At 31.9% G+C, this 25,130-nt stretch overlaps 1 protein-coding gene across 1 annotated transcript in view; it reads left to right on the forward strand.

Moving 5' to 3' along the window:
- LOC129223276 (muscle-specific protein 300 kDa-like) overlaps positions 1–25,130 on the forward strand; it is a 175,047-nt gene that overhangs the window by 78,981 nt on the left and 70,936 nt on the right. The window contains 14 exon segments of the mRNA XM_054857842.1: positions 1,863–2,174; positions 2,995–3,315; positions 5,064–6,029; positions 7,176–7,511; positions 8,067–8,384; positions 13,294–13,427; positions 13,535–13,724; positions 14,103–14,429; positions 16,183–16,335; positions 18,103–18,267; positions 20,613–20,830; positions 21,644–21,749; positions 22,605–22,745; positions 24,127–24,288. Coding sequence (XP_054713817.1) covers positions 1,863–2,174; positions 2,995–3,315; positions 5,064–6,029; positions 7,176–7,511; positions 8,067–8,384; positions 13,294–13,427; positions 13,535–13,724; positions 14,103–14,429; positions 16,183–16,335; positions 18,103–18,267; positions 20,613–20,830; positions 21,644–21,749; positions 22,605–22,745; positions 24,127–24,288 — 3,849 coding nt within the window.

Raw genomic sequence — 25,130 nt, forward strand, 5'->3', positions numbered from 1 at the left:
CTTGCCTCAAGCTAAAAAATAAATGTATAACCGGAAGTCGCTAATTCCCCTCAATGTTACCATTTCTAAGAAAAAATCTTAATTCACTCTACAAGCCTGGCACGCCAAATTTTCTGTTATCTCGACGCTTGCAGTCAAGTTCGTCGATAATTTAGGATCTGTTACCAATTATTCAGGATAAGATTTTCGATTGCATATTGCAGCTGGAAAGTTTACTAGAGTTTTATTTCATAATTGCACATTGCAAACATCGTTTTAAGAATAAACTAGATCGTATCTTCAGTTTTTGATTTCAGATGCATGAAATTTGATTAAATTTATTTCAGTTATTGTATCACACAGCAAACTTATGGGGATTTTTCAAAATGATATAGCATGTAAGCAGGCAACAATGAACTTTCATTTTCAATATTAAGAATTTTGAATTCCTTCTTGCTAAATTATTTCGCAAGAACAGTTAAATATTCTGAGTTAAATATTCTGGCTATTATGTACATTAAAAAAAAAAAGAACATTATTGTATCTGAATGATAGGTTTTAAATGATTTCGAGGAAAATCCACGAAGAATTTATAAAAGATTATAACAAACTTAACGGTAAATATGTCGTCCCCCGCTTTTTTAGTTTTTTTTAAATGGTTATTGTGTCAAAACGAATCGTTAATTATTGAGAGGGTGATATAATTAAACAACTTCTTAGCCATAAAAGCTGTTTTTTTAAATATATTGTATAATAGTTTCCCATTGTAAATGCATTAAAACTTCGATTTTAAGAAACCACCCTCCGGAATTTTTAGCAAATGGGAGAAATATCAGCATAAAAAGGTTTATTCGGCCTCTAAGAAAGGGGTGAGTGGACGGAAGGGAGGGAACGAAGGTATTTCAGTGGAGAAAGGGAGAGCCGGTGGGAGTGGGAAGGGGTTAGCATAATTAACCTGGCTACGCGTTTCCCCCCCTCCCTCCTTACTTTCAACTTCCTTCCTTCTCATTCGTACCTTTATTCCACCTACGATATATTTCTATTACAATAATGAACATAATAAAGTTTTCCTGCCTTTTTTTTACGTTAGGGAGCGTAGGAACGAGGTGCGTTCTGGCTTTAAGCGCTTAATTAGTAATTTAAGCCAATTTTTGAAATAGAGTTGTGAGCTTAATATTTAACAAAAATGCAGGTTGTAGGTACTCATTTTGTTCAGTATTTTGTGCTCTACAAGAAACCTGTATGTGTTTTTGGTCGTTTTAAGAGCCATTTTTGATATATTTTAACACTAATGAAAAAACAGGTGTTTTTTGGCACTAATTTGGACGCTGTGGCGAAAGCTCACTTAGTAGAAGGGGGAAAACTTAGTATGGTCATTACAGACCCATACGGCATAAATTAAAACAATTTCCAGCTTTCCACCAATTACTTCCTCATTCGACCTTTTTTCACTCCCCAACCACTGGCCTATCAGAAGAAAATTTTCGGAAATTCTGCCCTGCGTGTAAGTCAACCCCCTAACTTTAAACATCATTTTTTGTAATAAATTTCGCAACTTATACGTGAGTGTATATGGTACATTTTGTTCGTTAAGTATTTTTACACAATGTGTGATAATATATTTTCATGATATTCTACGACCATTCATCTTGTGTGCAATTTTTAAATTATGATTGCATACAATAACAATGGACAGATGATATTGTTGGTGGTTAACGGATGTCATGTCCCTCATGATCCTCCCCTTGTATCCGCCTTTTTCTGCATTCTTTGAGACCGTAGGCTCTTTGGGCCAGGAGTTGTGAGTGCCCTTGTTGGTAATCCCATTTTTTAAGCAAGGAAACTAATGTAAAATGAATTATTTCGTAATATTTTGTTTTTAGGTCTTTTGTGAACACTGCCATAGCAAAGTTGCTTACATTTCTGAAATTGGAACCCAAACATGCGAAGAAGTAGCAGATGCAGCTATACAGTGCGAATTCGCCGAAATCCAGGATCAGTGGAAGAACATTGCTGAAACGATCCAGCAATGGATAGAGCAACTGCAAATAATAATTACCTCCTGGGAGGATGTCACTGTTAAATTAGAGAAAATATTAAAATGGCTTGATGTGACTGAAAAGAAAGTGAAAAGTGTTGCATCTGTAAATACAGTGAAGGTTGAAAAGTTGGAAGAGCTTAAAACTGTGTTAAAGGTACTTGGTATACCATATATTTAATTTTGTATAATTGTGTTTGAATTGTGACCTCATGTTACAATTTTATGATTTTGTATTTATGTATTTTTAAAAGTTACCGTACTGTATATCTTAATGTTTTTCTTAAAAATCTAATTAATTTATAAATTTTAGTTTTTATACTTAGTTTAAAAGTAGTTAAATTTGCTTGTCCATCCCTTTTCACTTCTTGAATTTAATTTTTTAAAACTCTTTTTAAGAAACTATTGAATGATTTGAATCATCAATATATTTCAGACTAAAAATTTTGATAAAAACAAATACTGGGAGTTGTTTTATTAAGTGAAAAGTTAAGTCTTAAGTAAAAAAAAAGACCTAATTAAAGCTTCAAGTCCCTTAATGAAGCTTAGGGAAATTACAATTAAATATCAAACAACTTAAATCAAGTAAGTATCAAACAACAGTAATCTCATTTTCTGAATTTTGGTTTCTGCTGGTTTTTAAAATACCAAGTAAACTTAAGACTATTTTCAGACTATTTATTATTATTACTACTTTCTTTGTTTTTACAAACCTAGGAGTTGTTTTTTTTAACTCAATGAAGAAAAAATAATCATCTTAATTTCCAAAATTGAGGTCCTACAGAATTTCAGGATGCCAAATTTCAGGTCCTAGGCAGGCTTTATTTAAGAAGTCCATACTTATTTTTAAAAATCCTTTCTACACTCAATATCTTTTCGTCAAATGTATTCATGCAAAGCCTTCCAAATTTTACGCTTGAGTCTCCCTAATTTTCAGCTTTCAGTGTCAGTTATTAAAATACTGTCTTCTATTCTAGATCCCTGCTTCAGAGATTGAGGAGCAGCGCAGCCAGCTCAGGAGAGCTAATGAAGACATTGATGAACTGTCGAGGCATCTCTCTCCAAAAGCTATCATGGCTCTGCACGCTCAGTCCTCTGATATCCAGAGGCGCATCGACGAAATCGGGGACACCATTCGGGTGCAGATGATAAGGCTGGGCTCCATCATTTCGGAGCAGGACCAGTTGGTGAAGACGATGGACAACTTCACTCAGTGGGAAGAGGACGTTAAGCTGCAGCTGCACAACTTTGATGACATTTTCATGGACCAGATAGAAGCTGTTCTCAAGAGCATTCAGGTTGGAGGCTTTGATCACTCAATTAATCTCACAATTTCGATACATTCTTGTTTGCTTCAAATGTGGGGATGTGGGTGAATTGCTTTAAATTTTTGCTTAAGAAATATTTTAGAAATGTATCATACTGCACCCCCCCCACACACACACAGAAGTGGTATAACTCAAAAGTTTTGTGTTAGTGAATTCTGGTAATAACTTTGAATTTACAAAACAGTGATATTGTTTTGAAAACACTAATGAATTAAAAAGAGCTAAACTAATAGGAATAACTCTTATCAATCAAATATATTATCAATGAGATTTTTATTTGTCAATTCGCAGGAAATAATGGGCCGGATATTGTGTTAATATTAGAAAAGTTTTCCAGAAATAAATATTTAATTTTTAAGATTTGTAGCTTTAAAAGAAAAAAAAATCTCTTTTTTAAAAAATTTTAATTTTAAATCTTTAATTTAAAAAAAAAGATTTTTTTTAATAATCTTTTTTACTTTCTTATTTATAATGTTTTAGTGTAATATTTTTAGTTTATCTGTTAAACCTACCATTTTTTCCCCAATTGTTGTCCCCCCCCCCTCCCCAATAAAAAATCGTTCAAGGTAGTTACTTAATATTCATCCCTTTCCTCTGTTTTCCTATATTTTTGATAACTTTTGGAGAATTTCTACATAAACAAATAAAAAGTGAAACTGGATAAGAATGATAGCTTAATATGGACATAAGTGAATGAATTTTCTGAGCAGCAGTATTATTACTACAGCCTTAGAAAAGGTTATTATTCAGGTTAAACATTTAACTACTGCTATTCACGCTTTTGACATAGAAAAATAGCTAATCATGTAATAATTAATTTATGATGAAATACAAAAGCTTGTGGCTAATTATTGCATTTGCTGCTTATTCTTTCAAACAAAATTGCTTTTTTGTGTATTATTATTTATTTACACTCACCATTCATGTAAATAAAACAGCAATATTTAAAACATAACTTTTTTTTAAACACATTGTTGACTAGTTTAAATAATCCTCACAAACATGTTCCTGGGCATTTAAATTGGCATCTTTAAATTTATGAATACAACTCATAATCAGTCAATTGGTAAAAGAAAGAAATCGCGAAAATTCTCGTGACCAATCTACAATGCTTTAACATTGAAAAAGTCTACTGATGTCTTTTTTTTTGGGGGGGGGGGGGGGATATCATACTTTCATAGATGATGTTACAATCCATACACCAAGGTGAATACTTTCATTGAAAAATGCAAAGCATGATCTCAATGATGTGAATTTTGAAAATAGAAATGTTATAAATTTTAAGCTTAAAATTTTTCATGATGGTGCAGTGTGAGTTGATAATTTTGTTACACCAAGAAGTAACAAGTTTTTTTTTTTCAAATACTAAAATAATTGAAACATTTTTTTTTTGTTTGTTTGTTTTATTTTGACCATAACAATGACACTTTTTTCTTTTTGGAAAATCTGAAATTAAGTGCTTTGGCTTTTAACTTCATTTAAAAAATCTTTCCTTTAATACAATCACCAAGACTTCCTTTGCCAAAATTTTTGATGAGTCATTTTAAACTAATTGTATCATAAACAGAAAAGTTAGATTCTTTGAGATATTTTGACCAAATTCAACACTAAGGTTTGATTTGGTGTTTGTTGATCACAGATTCACAGATTGCAGTATTTTTTTGTTCAGCTATGAATACTTAGGCAAATTACACATCAACTGCTTTTACTACTTTCAGGTACTGAAGATTGAAAATGATAACAGACAAATTGATTTCAATAATATATATGACGAAGTGAAAAAACTGAGTGATTCTTATGATTCATCTGAATTGGAACAAATATCCATGTTATATTCCAAACTCTCTGAGCTTTACCAAAACACTGAGGAATTATTGTCCAAAAAACAGAAACTGCTCCAGAAGCTTCTTGATTTTGAAGCATGGAGAAAAGACATGTGTGAAAACATTGACCTTCTTAAACAAAAAATTGAGGGTAAAAAGTACAAAGCTGAAGATTTGGCAATTATCAGTGAAGAATTGACAAAACTTCAGCGAGAATTCGACATTAAATCCAGCCAGTTATCCGAACTTGATCAAATAGCTCAAAGACTTAACCAAATCATTCGGGATCGCACAACTTCTTTACCCATGACTGTTGCCGAACGATTGACTCACATTCAAGTTCTTCTGAAATCTGTGAGGGAACTTTTGGTGAAAGAGCAAGATTCTTTAACAAAGCTCAATAAATCTTGGGATGAATTTAACATTCAGCGCCTATCCGTATGTGAGTGGTTAGCTGATGTTGATAAAAAAATTCAAGCTATTCATGATTCCTCTACCAGCCAGTCTGATTTCATTAAAGAGCTTAATGTCCTTCAAGAAATGCACACAGAGATGGAAAGTCGGACAGCTCATTTCACCTCTGTCCACGAACTTGGTCGGTCTCTGATTGAAGAAGATTCTTCAGCATTTGCCATCATTCAGGGATATCTAACGGCCTTAGATAAACAGTGGGAAGAAGTGGCCGCAAATCTTACACAAAAAGAAAAATCTATTAGTCGTTTAGTACAATTGTGGAAAGAGAGTGACTCGTTAGAAAACCAGATTTTAGAAGCAATCAACAATGCTATGCAGTTGGTGAAAGTTTCTTCATTTGCACCGAGCGATTCAGTTCAAGTGTCCAAACTATTAGAAAATGCTAAGGTGAGTTTAGAGTTTTTAAAAATATATTTGTTCTGTAGTAATTTTGTTTTTAGTTTTTCCCACTGTCTAAAATGTTCGAAATGTTTCATTATTATATTGTTTTAAATGTTTTAATATCTGTGTCGGCTTTTTTCTACCTATTTTGATCTGCAAAGTGGTGAGGGTTTATTTATTTTTAAACACTGTCCAGGTATTGAAGAGCTGTTACACAATTACTATAATTTAATTATTTATGAAATCAAAATAAATTTTTTTAAAGTTAATTTGAAAGATTTTGATTATAATTTACTTGGAAATATCTTATAATCCAAACCTAATTATCGGCGGTCCAATTATCCGCGGGTCTTTTCATAATTTTTTTTAACGGTCATCGTTAAATGTTTTTTCAACTTATAATTGCATTATTATTCGTTTTCAGCTTTTACATTAATTTTTTTACACTCAATGTTAGGAAACGCAATGTAGCAATGTTTTTAGCAATGTTTGTATGAGTGTTAGTTATTTTTTAGCTATTGTATGCACTAGTATCGTTTATGATCTATTTTTCGGATTATCCCGCTTATCCGTGGTTACCATGCCACCATATTCCATGGATAATCGAGAGTTCACTGTATTGTAATTACTGTAAATGAGTAAATAACCTTTTGAGCTAAAATTGCAGAAAAATATGAAAAGAGTTTATGTAATTGTTTTGAACACAAAATTACTGATCAAAGTGTGCTTATTTTCAGACACAATATGACCAAAAAGCAAATCAAGTGAATGATGTTGACCTTGACTACCAAAATGCAATTTTAAAAATAATTTTTTTTTATAGTGCCTTTGAACTAATTAACAATGTTAAAGCTTACTAAAGTAAATTTCAGGTAAATGTGAAACCTACTTTAGTGAGTGGAAAAAAATCACTTAATCAGAGCAGTGCCTTTCAGAACTATTTAGTAAATCTTTATTTGAGGTTCCAGCTGTTTTTGTTTTCATATGCTACATTTTATCACCTTTTTATTTAAAAAAAAAAAAAAAAACATGCAACTTAAAGATTGTGGCAATAAACTGATGGTTTTAAATAAAACCTTTCATACTTTGTAAAATTATATAAAATGATGGTCTATGTCAGTTTGAAAAATACTTTATTTTTTCTTTTTTCAGGCTGCAAATGATATTTTGAAGTCTCATCACTACGAGCTGGACAGTTACATTCTCAAGAATAAAGAGCTTACTGACAAGTTAACTCCCTTCCAAACATTTGATAAATCATCACTGGAGACCAAATGCAATCAGGTCCAGAAAAAGTGGCAGGAAGCTTGGAACTCAGTGGAGTCCCGGCTGCAAAACCTTGAATCCCAAGTGGTGTTGTGGCAGCAGATTGATTTCGACAAGGAAGACATACTCAATTGGGTCACCGAGATTTGTCGTTGCATGGAGGAATGCATCAACAACTTAGAGAGTCGGGAGAAGTCGCAAATGATTCTTGACCGGTACAATGTAAGTTACTTTTCGTTTTATTTTAAAGCAATATATATATATTTTGGAAATTAAAAACCCTTTTATTGGAGAATCTTATGGAATTATATAGCAGCAATAAATGCTGGAATTGCTTTCGACAACTGTTTTTTTTTTACAAAAATGATGTTGGGTTCTGAAAGTTAATTGTTCGGCAAAGATATGCAAGTGAACATTTTCAAATTTTGAGTTAAAAAATGTTTAAAGTTCTGGTCCTAGGTAATCTTTCATTGAAAAGTTTTTCTAATTCATGCTGTATAGCAGCAACTACCAGGGCTACCATTACCATTTGCCTCAAAACAGAGGAGAGGTTCACCTACCATTTGTGCTGGTTGTCTTCAAATTTTAATTTTGACCCTTACATCCCTTTACTTCTCATTGCCTAAAATAGACTTAATTATTCTCAAAGTCCTACAAGACCCCATTTTTATTCCATGGATTCTTAAATTTTTCCCCATAACAAACAAAGCATAGAAAAAAAAAATTTATATTTATCTAAGTTTCATTTTAACATAAATTTATTCTTTTTAAATTCAGAACGAAAAGGAATTCCATTACCAGAACAAACAAGGGATATTTCAGAAGATTCAGTCTCTTCAGGAACTAAATGATGGGATGGAAATTGCCACTTTGGCATCTCTGAAGGATGTCATTGAGACACATCTTCAAGAGGCATCCAACTTGGCCAGCAGATTACAGAGCTGCATATCAGAGCTCAGCATAGAAGAAACAGAATTGAAAAAGGCCCAGGAGGCGCTGAGCGAGTGGTTGCTTGCAATGCGAGATGCCGTGTCGAAATGTGAAGATGTGACTGCCAGCGATGACATTATTTTGCAGAATTTTGAAAACTGTAATGTAAGTCGATTTTACAACACTATCCTCTTGTGGTTTTCAATACTATATATAGTCTTGTATAAGTCGATCTTGCGTGTATGTCGACCCTCCTGCTTTAAGGAGGAAAATCAGGAAAAAATCGAAAACTTGCGTATAAGTTGAGCCCCTACTTTCTGAAAAATTCGGGAAAGTTTTGCCTCTAGTTTCGAATATAAACGTTGTAAAAAGAAGGAAAATGAAATGTAATAAACATTTTTATGTTAAAAAGCATCAGATTATTATTATTATTATTTTTTTTTTTTTTTTTTTTTTTGCACAAAAAGGTTTACGTCTGCGATCGCGATTTTTGTAACCTTTTCGATTTTGCTGTTACGATTTTCGTTACTTGTTGCTTGTATTTTGAATAAATATCAATAAAGTTCTGTGCTGTAACCATATTACATAATTTTTTCTTTAAAATGAGCATTAACTCGAGATTATCAGGAAAATTCGCGAATACGGCGATTCCCGCACTTTTGGTGCAGTCGGCCGTTTACTGCAATTATTTAGTCTTTATTTCACAGTCAGACCATGTAAACTTATAGCACAATGTGTAAGTATTTACTTCTATAGCATCTGCTTAAAAGGGCTGGACTAAAATCGGGAAAATGTTCACGTTTCCCAGTGGTTTTTTTCCGAGAATTGTTCGGGGAAAATTTTCGGAAGTTCTACCCCGCAAAAAAGTCGACCCCCTAACTTTTAACCTTATTTGTTGTATTAAATTTCTTGACTTATACGCGAGTATATACAGTAGTGCTTTTTTCCTTTGATTATCTAAATTTGTTTTCAAAATAAATAAATAAATAAATAAATGCATCGGAATGATGCTGATGTCTTTAATTTAGTGTCTTCTAACTTAAAACAACATTTCCAACTGGAAATCTATTAAACCCCTAGTTGTTCAGCTTTTTTTTTTTCAAAGTTAATATTGATGTAATCCAGTGTTTCTTGATTTGATTGATAAATGGAACCTTTTTAATATCCACTTTTTTTCACAGAACCCCTGGTTTTTCTTCAGTATTATAGTTTGCTTGCAATATTCTAAAAAGGGTTTACCTGCAATAAAAGAGAAAATTATGCAAACAAAATTGATCGTCTCTAAACGTCAAAATCAAAATTTAATCCCAAATTTCTTAAAATGTCTTGAATCAACTTGTTTCAAGCTAAATTAAAGTATATTTTAATTAGATACCTTTTTTTCATTGTGGCAGATAGGTTTTTATATAAGAATATTATGGATGAGAGTTGTATTCTCATATCAGATTTAGCAAGTCTCCGCCGTTGTGGTACTTATATATTGTTGACATACAAGTTGAGACACCCATTTTACACGTACATGTTGTTACCATTGGTAAAAGTGTCAACAGTGTCTTTCATAGTAAATGAATCATCTTGAAAACAACACCACAATTGTAATGTAGACTCCGATTTACATTTCTGTTGCCAAGAGGAATCAAAAATGCTGTTCAAAAAAAATTGTAATTTTACTACCATAGTTGAAGGTTGTACACTGACAGTAGAGGGTTTTTAATCCACGACTCATTTCGATACTTTCTCTCAGATGTTCTTTATAAAAATACTGATTAAAAGCTTTGCTGAAGCCTTTTTTGTTGGTTAGATATTACTATTTAGAATTATGAGGAACAATGCAAGTTTTGCAGACCGCCATGAAATCCTGGGGTTTTGCAGAACACAATTTAAGAAACACTGACTTAACCTAATTAAACACTGGGCAATTTATTCTGCATTTATTTATTTGATCAGTTAATGTTAACACATTAATTTAATGAACTGGTGTTCTCGACATGCATTCACCCAACAGTTCTAGTGCTAAGATAAATAAATACCTTTGTGCTGAACAGTAAAGTAAGACAAAACAACGTTAGAAGAAGCACAAATTTGTAAATTACAGCAGACACGTGTTTCGGCGTTACAGAGAACGCCTTTTTCAATGCAAAAAATAATGAGCTTATGGATGAAAAGACATCCGACAAAAGCCAAGAGCAGATAAGCATGCAGCTTAAAAGATAAAAACAGCGGATTAGCCAAACACCAATGACAAAGTTATAAACCGATCAGGAACCAATAGGAATGCAAGCAAAGGCCAAGAGCTTTCTCTTAGGTACGAACCCAGAAAGAAAGAATTCAATTGGACAAAGATTAAGCCAAAGCTTAAACAAAAAGAAAAGAAATTGTCAGTAACCGTGAACCGCAAGAAAGGAAAAGCCGAATGGAAAACCATGAAATAAAATAAACAGAAACAAAAAATATTCGAAAAAAGGATAAATAAAGATAAATAGAAGAAAATTGGGGGGGGGGGGTGTCAATCAAGACAAAAAGGTAAAAATAAACAAAGGAAGATCAATAAAAAAAAGGGGGGGATGGGGAAAGGACAGTGTTAAAGATATAGGAGCCAAATGTTAGAAAAATATGGAACTGCACTAAGATCGTTAACTAAGTTAGAACTGTTCCTCAAAATATGAAAGGATTCCCAAAAGTCAAGATCTGATGAATTGGGACATTTTTGAAAGAAGTTAAATCTATTATTAATCTGAAAAGAGTTAAAATCAAAAGAGTGATTCAAATCCCAACAATGTTGAGCAATACTAGACTTATTTAATTGTTGTTTTTTCACATAATTTTGATGCTCTTTCAAGCGAATTTTTAAAGCACGCCGAGTCTGTCCAAAATAGGCAAGTTTACAACTGCAATTAATTCTATAAATTCCACAACAATTAAGAGGGTGAATAGGATCTTTAAGAGAAGAGAATGAAAGTTTATTAATTGGAGAGAACACCACCTGGAATTGGAAACGTTTTAGAATCTCAGCAACCTGATAGCTTACAGATGGAAAGAATGGCAAAACAACCAAATTCTTTCTGATGAAGGTTCGGTTACGAACATTAGTTTGGGATTTATTTGAAAGTTTTTTATAAATGGAATCAATCAAAGTTGGCGGATAGTCTCTATCAATTGCCACAGCTTTAAGATAATGAAGTTCCGACAAAGAACAAATATTAGTTGCGCGATAAACAAAAGAATTGAAAGCAGAATATTTTTGATTTGGAGGATGAGACGATAGTCTATGAGGAGGTAAAGAAACAGCAAAAGGTTTGCGATAAACAGTAGTTTCAAATCCAATTTCAGTACGAGAAACAAGTACATCAAGAAATGAAATGCAATTATTCCGTTCTTTCTCACAAGAAAACTGAATATGAGGATCAATGGAGTTTAAAGTAGATAATACCTCATCACTCTCAAACTGATTCTGGTTCATTAGAACAAAACAATGATCAACATACCGAACATAAAATTGAAGCTGCAGTTTTTGGAACAGCTTAACCTCAAAATAATGCATGTAAATATCGCTAAGAATGGGGTTAAGTGGGTTTCCCATAGCCAGACCATCTAACATAATATAAAATTTTCCATTAAAAATAAAAGAACATTGCTTAAGACAAGTACGGGTAAGGAAAATTAAATCCTCAATTTCCGTATTGGTGAAATGAAATTCAGAAAGTCTTCTACGAAGGCATAACAATGAACCCTCGACGGGGACGTTCGTAAATAAAGAGTTAACATCAAAAGAAGCCATAAAAGAATTATTTGGAATGAAACTATGAATTTTTTTAACAAACTCAACAGAATTTTTAATAGTAAATAAATTGTGACTCCTAAGGGGAGAAAACACAGAGGCTCTAGTGCTAGTTCTAGTGCTAGTTGATTTTAATTGCAACAAAATTGTAACATAAGAAAAAGAACAGATAATACTGCTTAACCTCTTGCCAGTTCTTCCTGTATCCAATTTAAGCTACAAATGTGGGTCAAATATTTGATTCCTGAACTGTATTCGAGCATAACAAAATTTTGTGCTTCTATTCCGTGAAGCCTAAGCAGAGTTCATTTTCTCATTTTGTTAAGATACCCAATTCGTTATTTTCATCATAATACATTCAGATAGTGTTCCTATATACATCTATGCATTTTCAATTTTTGACATGGGGAAATTTGGTTGTATTCTGAAAAAAATGATGGAAATTTGTTACAAATTACATATGATTAACATATGATTGTTACATATTAATTACATATGATTAACTTTTTTTAGTCAATTTGATACCTAATCAGTTTTCTTTTTACCCTGTCTGACTGATATCAATAAAAACTACAGTTTAGAATTATCAGGCTTATATACCAATGTTTTTACTAATGAATATAGGGGAAGCGAGGGCAAAAATGATATCATCATTTCTTCAACTTAGTGTTGATTCAAACTATATTTCATTTTGAATTTGGTTTACTTGACTATGATTTAGTTACATGTGATTCTGTGATTGCAATTCAACTATTTTTACATGTGTATCAAAATAGTAAATATTTTAGTTATTGCACTATTTTTTTCTTTTTTTCTATTTTTTTTAAGTTTTTATTTTATGAAAAAAAAAATTCCAGAAAGTTTATATTAGTATTTAGAACAAAATTAAATGTGATGGAAAATGTCATAATTGATGATTTTATCTGAAATACTCATCACAATTTAAATATCCTCATTTACTTATTATTTATAGAGAAAAATACAATGTTGAAATTATTCACATTTAATCAGCTTTGTTGTGTTACTTAAAGCTTCAGTAATGAGGATCTTGAGTCTTTACTTAAGTAATTGGTCATAAAGGCAATAAAAAATTTATTTTCAATAACAAATATTGGATATGTATCACAACTAAATAAGTATGTATACAGAACACGGTCCATTTCTGTCCCTTGTGAGCATTTTCATGCATTGGTTTTAACTTTTTACTCACTAATACCTCTTTGCAAATGCAAGAGCTCTGTTTTCAGCGTATAATGTCTCTTAGATTTCCTTATTCTGAACTTGTCCTTCTTTCAGCAATTACAACTTGAAATAAATGATAACAAAAACAAGGTTGAAAGTCTGAACAGGAAAATCAATGAATATAAAGAGAAGCATCCGCATTTAGACATCTCTTACCTTGACAAAGAAAATGCCAGTTTACAGAAAAGGTAAGATTTACAAGTCTATCCCCTTTAACATCAATTGTAACTTTCTAAATGTTTTTTTAAAAAAATTTCATTCAAGAGCATTACAATTTTGTCCTTTTTTTTTCTAGATATGAAAAATTAGTGAGCACAACTACAAAAGTAATTAGCTTCTTATCATCTACATTGGAACGACGTTATCAAATGACATTGCAAGACTTCCAAAGGTGGTTAACAACTCATGTGGAAAAAGTCTCATCTTGTAATCCTGATTTTGCTGGTGATCGTTACAGTCTTGATTCAAAACTCAGCATTTTGCAAGTGAGTATAATAAGATAATTGAATAGTTGTACATGGGGAAATTTTATAGAGTCTTACAAAATTTGCCTTAAGATGCAATCCATCCTCAAATCACAACCTTTTTTTTTTTTTTTAAATGAGAAAGTCTGATCTTGAAAGCACATTCTTTCCATGTAAATGATTAAATTTTTTGCTGGATATTTATGTAGAAACATGTGAAGTTTGTATTTTGAATTATTGGAAAACACTAGTTGGAGAGGTAAACTAGAAAATAGTTCTTTAATTTAAATGAATGTTTGAAAAAGAGAAAAGACCCTATATTTAAGTCATTGTTTAAGTCTTGCAACCCTGATTTCAGCAGAGAGATGCGTTGTAACTTCTCCTTTGTTTAATTTTTAGGAAATTGAAAGCAATGTTCCTCATGGTGAAAGCAAGAAATTCAAACTTGAATTAGCATCCAGCAGCTTGCTTCAAGTCCTTCCCACAGAAAAGCATCCAGATATCCAGTCCACACTTGACCAAGCCAACAACGATTGGGAATCTTTCACAGCCTCCATTGCCAATAACAGGACTTCCTTGCAAAATCTCTTGAGCTTATGGCAAAAATATGAAACCGAATTCGAAACTTTTAGCTCCTGGCTCAAAGACATGGAGTCAAAAGTGAAGAGTGAAACATCTCAGCAAGTTGATCTAGATGATATCCAACAGCAGCTGTCTGTTATAATGGTATTTATTTATTGTGTTGCTGGTATTCTGGCATGCATTAAGATTCATATATTTTTGAAGTATCTTTTTAAAATTTTTAATTATGTATACTGTTGGCCGGGCTTAAAGGAATATCATCAGTTCTAAGAAATATTATTCGATTAAGCAGGGAAATTTTATTTCCCTGTGTAAATTAACAACATTTGTCTTTAAAATATAGTAATAATAAATTAATAGCTATATAAAGAAAGTTACTGTTGTTACTGGTAAAAAGGTTTTGAAATAAGCTAAGTAAACAACAAAAAAGTATAATAATTAAGCGTATACTATGTTATAAGTACATACGAAAATTATGAAAAATTTACTTACAATAAATGAAATCTTTGTTTTGGTACCTTATTTAACATATTTTTAAAAAAATTCTGTAATAGTGGATTGTTTGCTCAAGGTCTTTTAGAAAAAATTTCTGACTCCTTTTTTACCCTCGTCATCTGCGTGTTTTGCATTTAATATTTATCAATTTATTATTGTCTAAAATGTGTATATTTCTTTGTGTTATTTAATTTAGTTATCGACTGCGCTATCTATTGTTTTTGGTTCGTTTTGTAATGGCAAAGACCAAAGAAATTTTGTTGAATATTGGAAATGTTTTGATGGGATATGAATGTTGTTTTTCTCGCCTGTTGAGAGCGAAAAATATTATTATTATTATTTTTTTTTTTTTTGATTTCCAATGTCAGATTATGAACAGTTACAACATGATAGTAACAGGAAACAAAAAAGAAAAGAGGAACAGATATTACTTTGTATTTTTACGTCAATAATAGTTCTTACTTAATTTATTTCTAATTTATTCAAAATTTTTCTCAGCAAAAATTTTTGCAAAAGCTGATCAATTTTATTAGATTATCCGGGGAAATTATTCGATTAAGCAGGAATCTTTAACATTGCGTCTATGGGGAAATATTTGGATCCAGGAGGTTTTATTTGTATAAACGAGGTATTCGTTTATCCGTTATCCGATTAAACTGAGCTGACAGTACTTATAATATTATAAGTAATATCCAACAAAAAATGTTTTTAATTTTCACAATTCTACTATCATGTTTTATTGTGCAATTATTTGTACAATGGATAGAAGCCGATGAAGGTCATGTTTGAATAGTCTTAGCTGTTAACCTGGGCAGTTAATCATTTGATGGTTGATCATGTCAGTGGTTAGTATCCATTGAACATTTTCATATATGATAGGTTAACCAGTGACTCGATTAGAACACTTGAACACTTCTTTTCAGTGCCTGGTGAGTTTCAATTAACCGGTAAGCCATTCGGACATGTCAAAAATGTGAAAATTTTAATGAATAGTTGAATAAAGTAACCTAGCTTTTTTTCAGAGTAAAAATTTGTAATAGCATGATACTTTGATATTTTTCTTTTTTTAATTCTGTGTTGTAAATTACTTCATACATACTTAGCTTTGACATTTTTAAATGTAATAAATAAAATTTTGAAATAATTTAATAATTTCCATTGAAAAATTTTAAAAGTTTTTTTTTTATTGCTTATAAATTCCATAAATTTATTTTCAAAGTATCAGAACTTCAATTAGTAAATAGAATCAATTGATAGAATCAATTAGTAAATAGAATCAATAAACGTATGTAATTGAAAAATAGATTAATTTTGTATTTTTTTAACATATCAGATATGTAGCTGTGTTGACTGTAACTTTTAACTTCCACAAACTTGATTTTATTTTGGTAACTTTCATTAGGGTCTACAGAAAGAAGTTCATTCCAAAAAACCACTTCTTGATAGATTACATCAGACAATGCAGCAAATTAGCAATGAAAATCCTGAAGCTAGGCTGAAAACTCAAGTGTCACAACTAAATTCTAGGTATCAAGTCTTGGATCGGAACTTGCAGGTAAGGAGTTCAATTTCTGAAAATGAAATTAAATAAAAACTGAGTATTAAATATTATTAAAATTTGCTCCTTTTTTTTCTGGTAAACGTTTAAAGTGTATTGGTGCTATCATCCTAGTGTGGATGGATTGTTGTTAAATATGTCAGTATATAGTTGGTTTTTGGTGAAAATTCAGAAGTTGTGTTTTAAGTCCTAGCACTTGTTTTTTAGATTTCTTATGTTCATTCAATGATTTTTGTATTGAAATGGGTAATTTGTGTTTCATTAAAATTGAAAATGAATTCAGCTTAAAAATCAAACATTAATTAATAATTTTAAAGTGTCGATATCTTTAGTATCAGTTGTAAATTAAAATTCCTTAAAGTGACTAAACTAACCAAATGTTTCATAATTTTTACTTTCTTCTATATCTAATATATAGAAGAAAGTATTGGATTCGTGCAAATTTTCGAATTTCGAATTTTGACGGATTCGTACGTTTTGAGGTGTGCTGAGTCCATTTCGACCATTTTTGGAAAATGTCTGTCTGTCTGTGTGTGTGTGTGTATGTATGTATGTGTGTGTGTATGGTTGTGTGTCACGTCTGTGTGTGACCAGTTTTTTGTGGCCGCTCTACAACAAAAACTACCGCATGAAATCCAACGAAATTTAGTACACATATGTGCCCCTATGAACTTGTGCCCATTAGTTTTTGGCGCGAATTCCTCCAAGGGGGGTGGAGCAATAGGACGTTTTTCGAGTTACGCGTGCTTGCTATTCCTCAGGAAGTAACTGGCGGAATCAAACAAAATTTGGTCCATATGTTGGTATTAACAGGAACAGGTGCTGATTCAATTTTGGTGTCAATAACTCAAACGGGGGTTGAGCTATAGAACGTTTTTGTCGTCAATTGTGACTGCTGTATCTCAAGAAATAATGAACGGAATGAAAGAAAAATTTATCGGCAAGTAGCCCTTAGTGGGTATAAGAACTGATTTTATTTTTGTGTCAACAGCTAAAAAGGGGGTAGCGCAATCGCCCGTTCTTTTTTTTCCATTGTGAGTGCCCTATCTCAAGAAGTAATGCTACGTTCTGGTTGAAATTTGGAATATATGTGAATCCATATGTAAGCAGGCTTTGGTTCTATTTTGACGCCGATCGCTCCAAGAGGTGTTGATTTTTTTTTTCTTTTTTTTGCGAATAAAAATATTTTTATTAATGCAACAATAAGAAAGATAAATCGTAATAGATTGTCGTCTGCGTATTTCTCGTGATTTTAATTGCATGGAAATGATCGGAAATATTATCTCAATGATTTAAAATTTTTAACTGTTGCCATCTTATGTTTGTTAATAAATAAAATATTTGTATTTAATTCAAGTAAGGCTTTTAAAGTAACTTTCCATTTTCGCTCTTTGTTTTGTTTTTACAATAATTCAGACATTGGGATGGTCGTCAAGTTTTTGCATGTGTAATTTTGTTTTGTTAGGAATATTGCTTCCTCGTCAAGCATGGGGAGGGATCACAAAAAGGAAAAATATAGAAGAAAGTTTCGTGATGGCCACAACATACTAGTTTTTTATATATTTATGTAATTAAATGTATAGTACTTAGTTGTTGTGGTTACCACTAAACTAGAAACAACTAAGATTTTAAAAACTACATGATGTTTTCTTTATTTTCAGAACTAAAATATTGTTGGGATTTTTTTTTTTTATAATGTTGTATTTTCTTCTGCATAAAGAATTAGAAACAGCTTCTAACAAAATTGTGCTACATATTTTATAGGAAGCAATAAGACGATTGGAAGCACTTTTAAAAGTCAAGAAAGATTACGAAACTGCAAAGACTGAGCTGCAGAAATGGCTGAATGAAATGGATCAAAGCTTGAAGCCCAATCTCGATGTTTCTGGAGATAAAGCTACATTGCAATCAAAGCTCAACACCTTGAAGGTACTCATATTTTGTCTGCATGTGACTGAACATGATTGCAACAATTTCTTGTGTGTTCAACTGTGAATTTCAAAATATTTAAGTTTTTCTAATAATGACATTCTAGTATAAATTGAAAACATATTGGTCAGTGCAAATTGTGTCTGACAATAGGATAGTTTTACGGTCAAGAGTAAATCGAATTTGGTTTATATTTATAAAACAGTGAAACAGTCGTAATTCAACTTCTGTCTTTTATAAGCTTAGTTGGCTATTAACTATAAAATTTTAGACTATAATATTAGATGATATTTTGCCTCCTAGCGCTAGTAGAGAAATAGGATTTTTTTTTAAATTTATAGTGTAGTGAAAGGTTGAAAATGAAGTGATGAGTTCAATATTCTGAATTATTTAATTGAGTGTGATTTTAAATACAAAACTTTGCATAGGGAAATACAAAATTTTGGATGGAGGGTAGGAAAATGCAAATGTTAGAAGAAAAATAATTTTAAATCGGCGAAATACAGTTGCAGCGAATCGGGAAGGCGGGGGGGGGGGGGCGACTGCCCCCGCACTTTTTTTATAATCAAAGATTGCCTCAACGTTAGGATTTCAATTTCAAAACTTTCTGGAGGAGGTTACCCAAATATTAACGTCACAAAATACCGTTTAAAATTTCAATTTTTAAATTTTTCCGGGAGAAAATCCCAGACTGTGTTTCCTCCTTTCTTTAAATTCAAAGATGACCTAAATTTGCATTATCAAGACTCCAGTTTGAGGGGGAAAATTTAGGAAGAGAACCCCCCCCCCCCCCTAGTTAGTGTAAAACTGCATTTTTAAGACTCCAATTTAGAAAAAAAAATCCGAAGATCTTTTTCTGAAGTCCCCAAAGGAAGTTCAAGACTAAGTTCTCAGAATTTCATCAGTTCAAAAAAAAAAAAAAATACTGGGAGAACTTCCGAACCCTATCGTTCCTCCTTCTGAAATAACATTTTAAAGGATGTTTAAAAATGTTTTAAACTTTGCAGAATTTCTGGAAGAGAAACCCAAACCCCTTGCTGTAAGTTTACAAAAGATGGCTTTAATTTGTGTCTTTAAAACATCAGTTTAAGATTTCCCCCCCCCCCCCCCCCCTCGAAGAGCCTTCCTAACCCTTACATTACCAAAGACAGTCCAAACTTCTTCTTTTTATTACTACTATTATTATTATTAATTAGACTTTATTATTATTTTTTTTTTTTTAAATGTTCCGGGGACAACCCTGAAAACTCCTCTCCATTCCCCAAACATTGACAAAACTCTATTAAAACGGCGTTTTTAAAACTGCAATTCCAAAACATTTACACAAGAACATCAAAAGCCTCCCCCCCCCCATCTAGTCACTCAAGATAGCCTAAAATAGTTTTTAACTTGATTTTAAAAAAAATGCCCCCGCACTTATAAGCCCCACTCGCTGCCTCTGGCTAAATGTATTTAAAGAAATGAATGACAATCTTTAAACTGACAGTACTGAGCTTTAATTAACACTTTTTAAAAGCTCAAGCATAATGTAATGATCAACCTTACAAAACATGTTTTAATTCTAAGATGAAATTTTTTAAAAGTCAGTGAGCATTTTAGCAACTGTATTCCATTTCACTCTACAGCAAAAACCACCTTTTTTTTCCCTTCCACTCTCTGAATTATGTGTAGTTTAAACATGACCATTAGATGTCTTAAGATATTGCCATATATCTTTCTACTGTAAAAAACTTGTGCCAAAGCACTGGGACTGATCGGCTACCACTAGAATCTAAAAAAAAGAGCATTGAGAGTTACACAAAGCTAAGGGATCGGTGAATTATTTAAGAACATGAAAAATATGGGGTAATTATCAGTCAAGAAGTAACTCCCACTGCTGTCCTCCCAAGTCCATTTATTTGTCTGTTGTGATACTACCATTTTGTTCAATGTTCATCCTTCTTGTCATTTTGTCAACTGCTGACCTTGAAGAAGAAAAAAAAAGTGAAGTTGGTTAGTGTTATCCGTTCAATAATGCAAAAATTAATCTTGTCAGTAAAGGCATTTGATAGTCCTTTTTCCTATTTAAAAAATATATATATGTGAGCAATTTTTGCATCTTTATATCCATGTTTAAAATAGAACAAAACCCATCTTCATTCATAGGGGATGGTAAAAATACTAAATGTTGAGATTTCTGGAGAGGAAGCAAAAGTAGCAAACATGATTTTTCTTTCCTGGTATTAAAAACTGCATTCAGTCAAGATTTTAATCATTTCAAAGCCTTTAAATCAACTACAGTAGTGGAAAAAAAATCATCAAGCCTGATCACTAAATAATGCGACTTTTATTTTGATTCTCTAAAGGATTTGTTGTCCAAGAAAGAGCAACATACTCCCAAGTTATCTGCTGTGACTGATGCTGGGGAGGTGATCTACCTGAGCCTGAACATGGAAGGGAGGGACCGAATCCGTTCAGAAATGAGGAACCTGCGAGACTCCTGGGATGAAAAATGGCAAAAAGTGAATGCAGCTACGAAGAACATCGAATCATCCCTGATGGCTTGGGGTACTTTTGAAGAGAGGTAATTTCTTGTTTTCTAAAATTGGCACCGTTTATTCTGTAATAACTTTCAGGCAATTGGCTTTACAACCAGGGTTGCAGAATCAGACTGATTTTAGGGACAAAGAGTTGACATTTGGAGTTGAAATTTTAAAGTTCCAAAAGTCGTAGTCGGTCATTTTCTCTCAAAGTCCACTACTCTGCCATTACTTATGGACTGACAGAGATGCAGTCAAACTGAGTTTGGGGTAAAGGAGTCGGAGTCGAAAGTTCTAATATTTCCGGATTTCAGAGCTAGAGTCCATCATTTTCCCTCCGATTCCTCTACGCTGCTTACAACTAAAACTGAATATTGTAGCAATAATTTTGAAGGTGACAGATTTCGCACGGTCAGGCTAGTTAGATGTATTTATTCTGAAATACTGTCAAGTTGTTGACATCTGTGATCTTTGTGAAAGAAAAAATTCAATTTTATGGAAGAATATTATGTCATGTGATTCATTTAAATTTTGCATAAAACAGTTGTATGTTTTACATGCTTATTGACTAATTGCTTTTGTAAATCCTTACAAATAGATAAATGTGCTACCTTAATGTACCTCCCACAAATTGCAAAAAAAAAAAAAAAAATATTGCTTACATTAGACTAGATGACCATCTTCAATTAGTTAAAAGTTTTTAAAGGTTGAGGGAATCTTGTTCGTCAAGTATGGGAAAAATAATCTGAAAGTCAAAGTCATCCCAGTTTTCTAAGCTCTTTTAAGAAATTTGCATTTTAATGATTGTGTGAGTTTTAAAGATTGTTGTTTTGATTTTGTTTTCTTCATTGTCTTAGCTGTAAACAAGTGGCTGTCTGGTTGAATGAACTTCTGAACCAGCTGGGAACAATTCAACTGAAAGCTACTCTATCTGAAAAAAAGGCTCAACTACAAAGTTATAAGGTAATAGCTATGGGTGTGAAAACACAAAAACTACTTTTTTATACTTCTGTCCTTTGTTAGCTTTTGATAAACAGTTAATTTTCTGTTCTTTCTTGTAAATCTTAGATGTTACATAAAAGAAAATGATAACCACATTTAAAAAATCAAACTATTGTAAGATGCATTCCTTTTTTCTTTACTATTTCAGAATCTTTACGAGCAAAAGAGCTTTGAATTGTGAAATATTTAAGTGTAGAAAAACACTCTACAATTTGTGTAGAGTAATTTTGCTTCTTACTTTAGCTAAAGTTCAGTGGTGTTGTAAAGGGATAGGGGAGTCCTCCCCAGACCCGTCATTTGAGGGTATCAGAAGGTGGCAATTGATCCCAACTGGCTGTGAGAAATCAATGTATTTCCATCAGGGGCATGCACGGGGGGGGGGGGGTAAACAATATGGACAGGGGCCTGGAAAAGTCATTTGTGGTGGACCCCAAAATTTCTGTGCACGCTCCTGATTTCCATGTATGTGGGCATGGTTTTTGCAGTTTTTCAATATGCATTGTATACATATCCTTTGACCCCCACTCTCAGAAAAATTTTAAATGACAGCCCTGGTCCTTCCCTCTATAAAAATTTTAACCATATGAATAAATACCATGTGTGTGTTGTATGCTTGTCTTATTAGTGTCTTTCCTCCAATGAAAAATTTCCTGCCATGCCACAGCCAAAACTGATAGAATTCTGTTTTCCATCTTCATTCAACAAATACTGAACGTTTTTTCAAAGTATAAATGTTTAGCAGTCACGTAAAAAAAAAGATTTAGTATTTAAAAATGAATTTATTAAGACTTGTAAAGCATTTTTCTGTAATTCCAGGCTATGTCACAGGGCATCTCAGCTCACCAAGCAGTGATATCAAAGCTAAAAGAAAAAGCAAAATCTTTACCTGAGTCAGCTCCGAAGCATGATGTTGAAGGATTCCAGAAGCAGTATGATGAGTTGATTGCAACTATCAAAGTAATTCAAACTAACCACTGCTCCCTCTTATTTTTCTTGATACGTTTAGTAATTTTTCTCACGCATTGAAACACTGATAACAGTTTAAATATTTTTCTTTTTCCACTTCACTTGATCATACATACTGTCTTTACAAGCACAATTGTTGATTTTGGCAACTTCTTTTGTCAATTGGGATGAGTAACTAGTCGATCAAAATGAATTCCTTTTTCTAAATGAATAATGTGTATTCATTTAGAAAAAGGTATGAATAAACAACTCTATTCCTCAGAGCCAGACAAACGTAAGTCACATAGTCGCTGCTTTACAGGAGAGTGGGAAAATGTTTGCCTGGTACATACAACAGTGCATACATAGGACTTGCGCTCTTTTAACACTGGTAAATAATTTTATATATATATATATATATATATATATATATATATATATATATATATATATATATATATATATATATATATATATATATATATATATATATATATAATATATATGTTGGAATTATGTTCATGTGGCTCGATGCAGAATATGATTCTACTTACATTGTACTAATAAACTGAAAATCGCAATTTTCGGACTTAACATCAATCTGGCTCTGAGGTGCAGAACTGTTGATTAATAAAATATAGCAATATTGGAAAATTAGAGCATGAAATGCTGATTTAGATATAGCAACTTGGATTCTTTATTTTTATTTTTTAAATCTGCTAGTCTGCCACTCTATTTAATTCGGCGTTTCTTTACTTTAAAACTCTAAAATATTCTTGTAACAAGTATATCTTTAAATTTGTTTTGTTCCTAACTAATAAATAAAACTTAGTTATATAACTTCTCTCAACTAAAGTTTCTAAACCGTGTGAAAGCTTATTGATTTGGTGAAAATAAAACAGAGTACAGTCATTTTTTCATAAACAATATTTTGGAAATGTGAAAAAAAAGTTTGGAATATTTATGACAAGTATAAATTGGATATAAAAGAGACACTAACCTGCTCTACAATTTTTTTCTAAACGAATATATATTTCTAAATTCCGCATTTTTAATGAAACAATATTTGGTTTTTAAATTGTATTTTTTTCCCCTCATTTCCCACCTCCACAGAAGCTTTTATATTTCACACTGTATTTATTTGTTTACTTTCATTAACGTTTAATTACAAATTTGCAATACACAACTGACAGACATTTTGTTTTAATGTATTTCTGGTGAATTCTGCCTCTTTAGCCTCTGATTTTAGGCTGAATGAAATATTTTTAAAATGCTTATTCTTATTTTTTTTTTATTTATTTATTTATTTATTTTATTTTTGCTAGTATTGCAGTAATGAGAAATCTGTTGAAATATTTTTTCATTAAAATTCCTCGGAATTCTTTACTTGTAGGAACGTGTTTCTGTTTGTGATAATCATGTTGTGGAACATGAGAAGTACAGGATAAAACTCGAACAATTCCAAGACTGGTTGCGTTCTCTGAAAGCTGCAGTTGACACCAATATTGAGCATGGTGATACTGAGGGTCTTAAGATGAAACTTATTGCATTATCTGTAAGTGAAATTTGTAATCTTTGTGAGCAAAACTAATATTTATTATGTATCTGGAAATCAAAACTCATATCGTGCCCCTTATGAAAATTTTTACTTATTTGTGGGACCTGAAAAATATAAGCTGCAGTTTCTGCAGTTAGGGTTATTCTGTGATGATATACAAGAAGAGAAATACTGACTGAGTTGTGGGCCATAGTTGATACAAGATTTTGCTGTCTAGCATTTCCTGTGAGTACAAGGCCCCGTAATTGCAATGTTAATTAGGATTTTATCCAGGAGCCCTAAACTTCATAATTTCTGCGATATCTCTTTTCATTTTTTCACAAATGTTTAAGCAACATTAAAAGTATTAATTTTGAAACAAGAACTGTTACTGTAACGAACAGCTCTTGTGTGACTGAATCACTTTCTCTTTCTCAGTTTTATGTATGTCTTACGAACTTTTTTAGATGTAAAATATCTTAAATTTCCCCCAAACTCATTTATTTTTGAAAGAACCCATAACCAACCCTGAATACCTCATGATATCCATTACATTTTTATGTGAGCTCACTTTTGAAAAGAATTAGGTCATCCCATACCTACCATTTCTACTGGCTTTTCCAGTAGTTTTCTGGATTCTGAGCATTTCTCTCTCCTGATTTTTATTAAAAATCTACTGGATTTTATAAATCTTTCAGAAAATCCTTTTATTTAGGTAATTTTGTGAAAAAAACCCGCTGTAAAATAGTGTTTGTGAAGATATGCAAATTTGTGTATTCCATGGTTTGAAAACTTCTTGCTAAAATTCGAACTTTAATACATTGAAATCTAGCAACATTACCAATACTTATTATGTTTGA

Source organism: Uloborus diversus, chromosome 5, assembly GCF_026930045.1.
Source record: "Uloborus diversus isolate 005 chromosome 5, Udiv.v.3.1, whole genome shotgun sequence".
Classification (NCBI taxonomy): Eukaryota; Metazoa; Arthropoda; class Arachnida; order Araneae; family Uloboridae; genus Uloborus; species Uloborus diversus.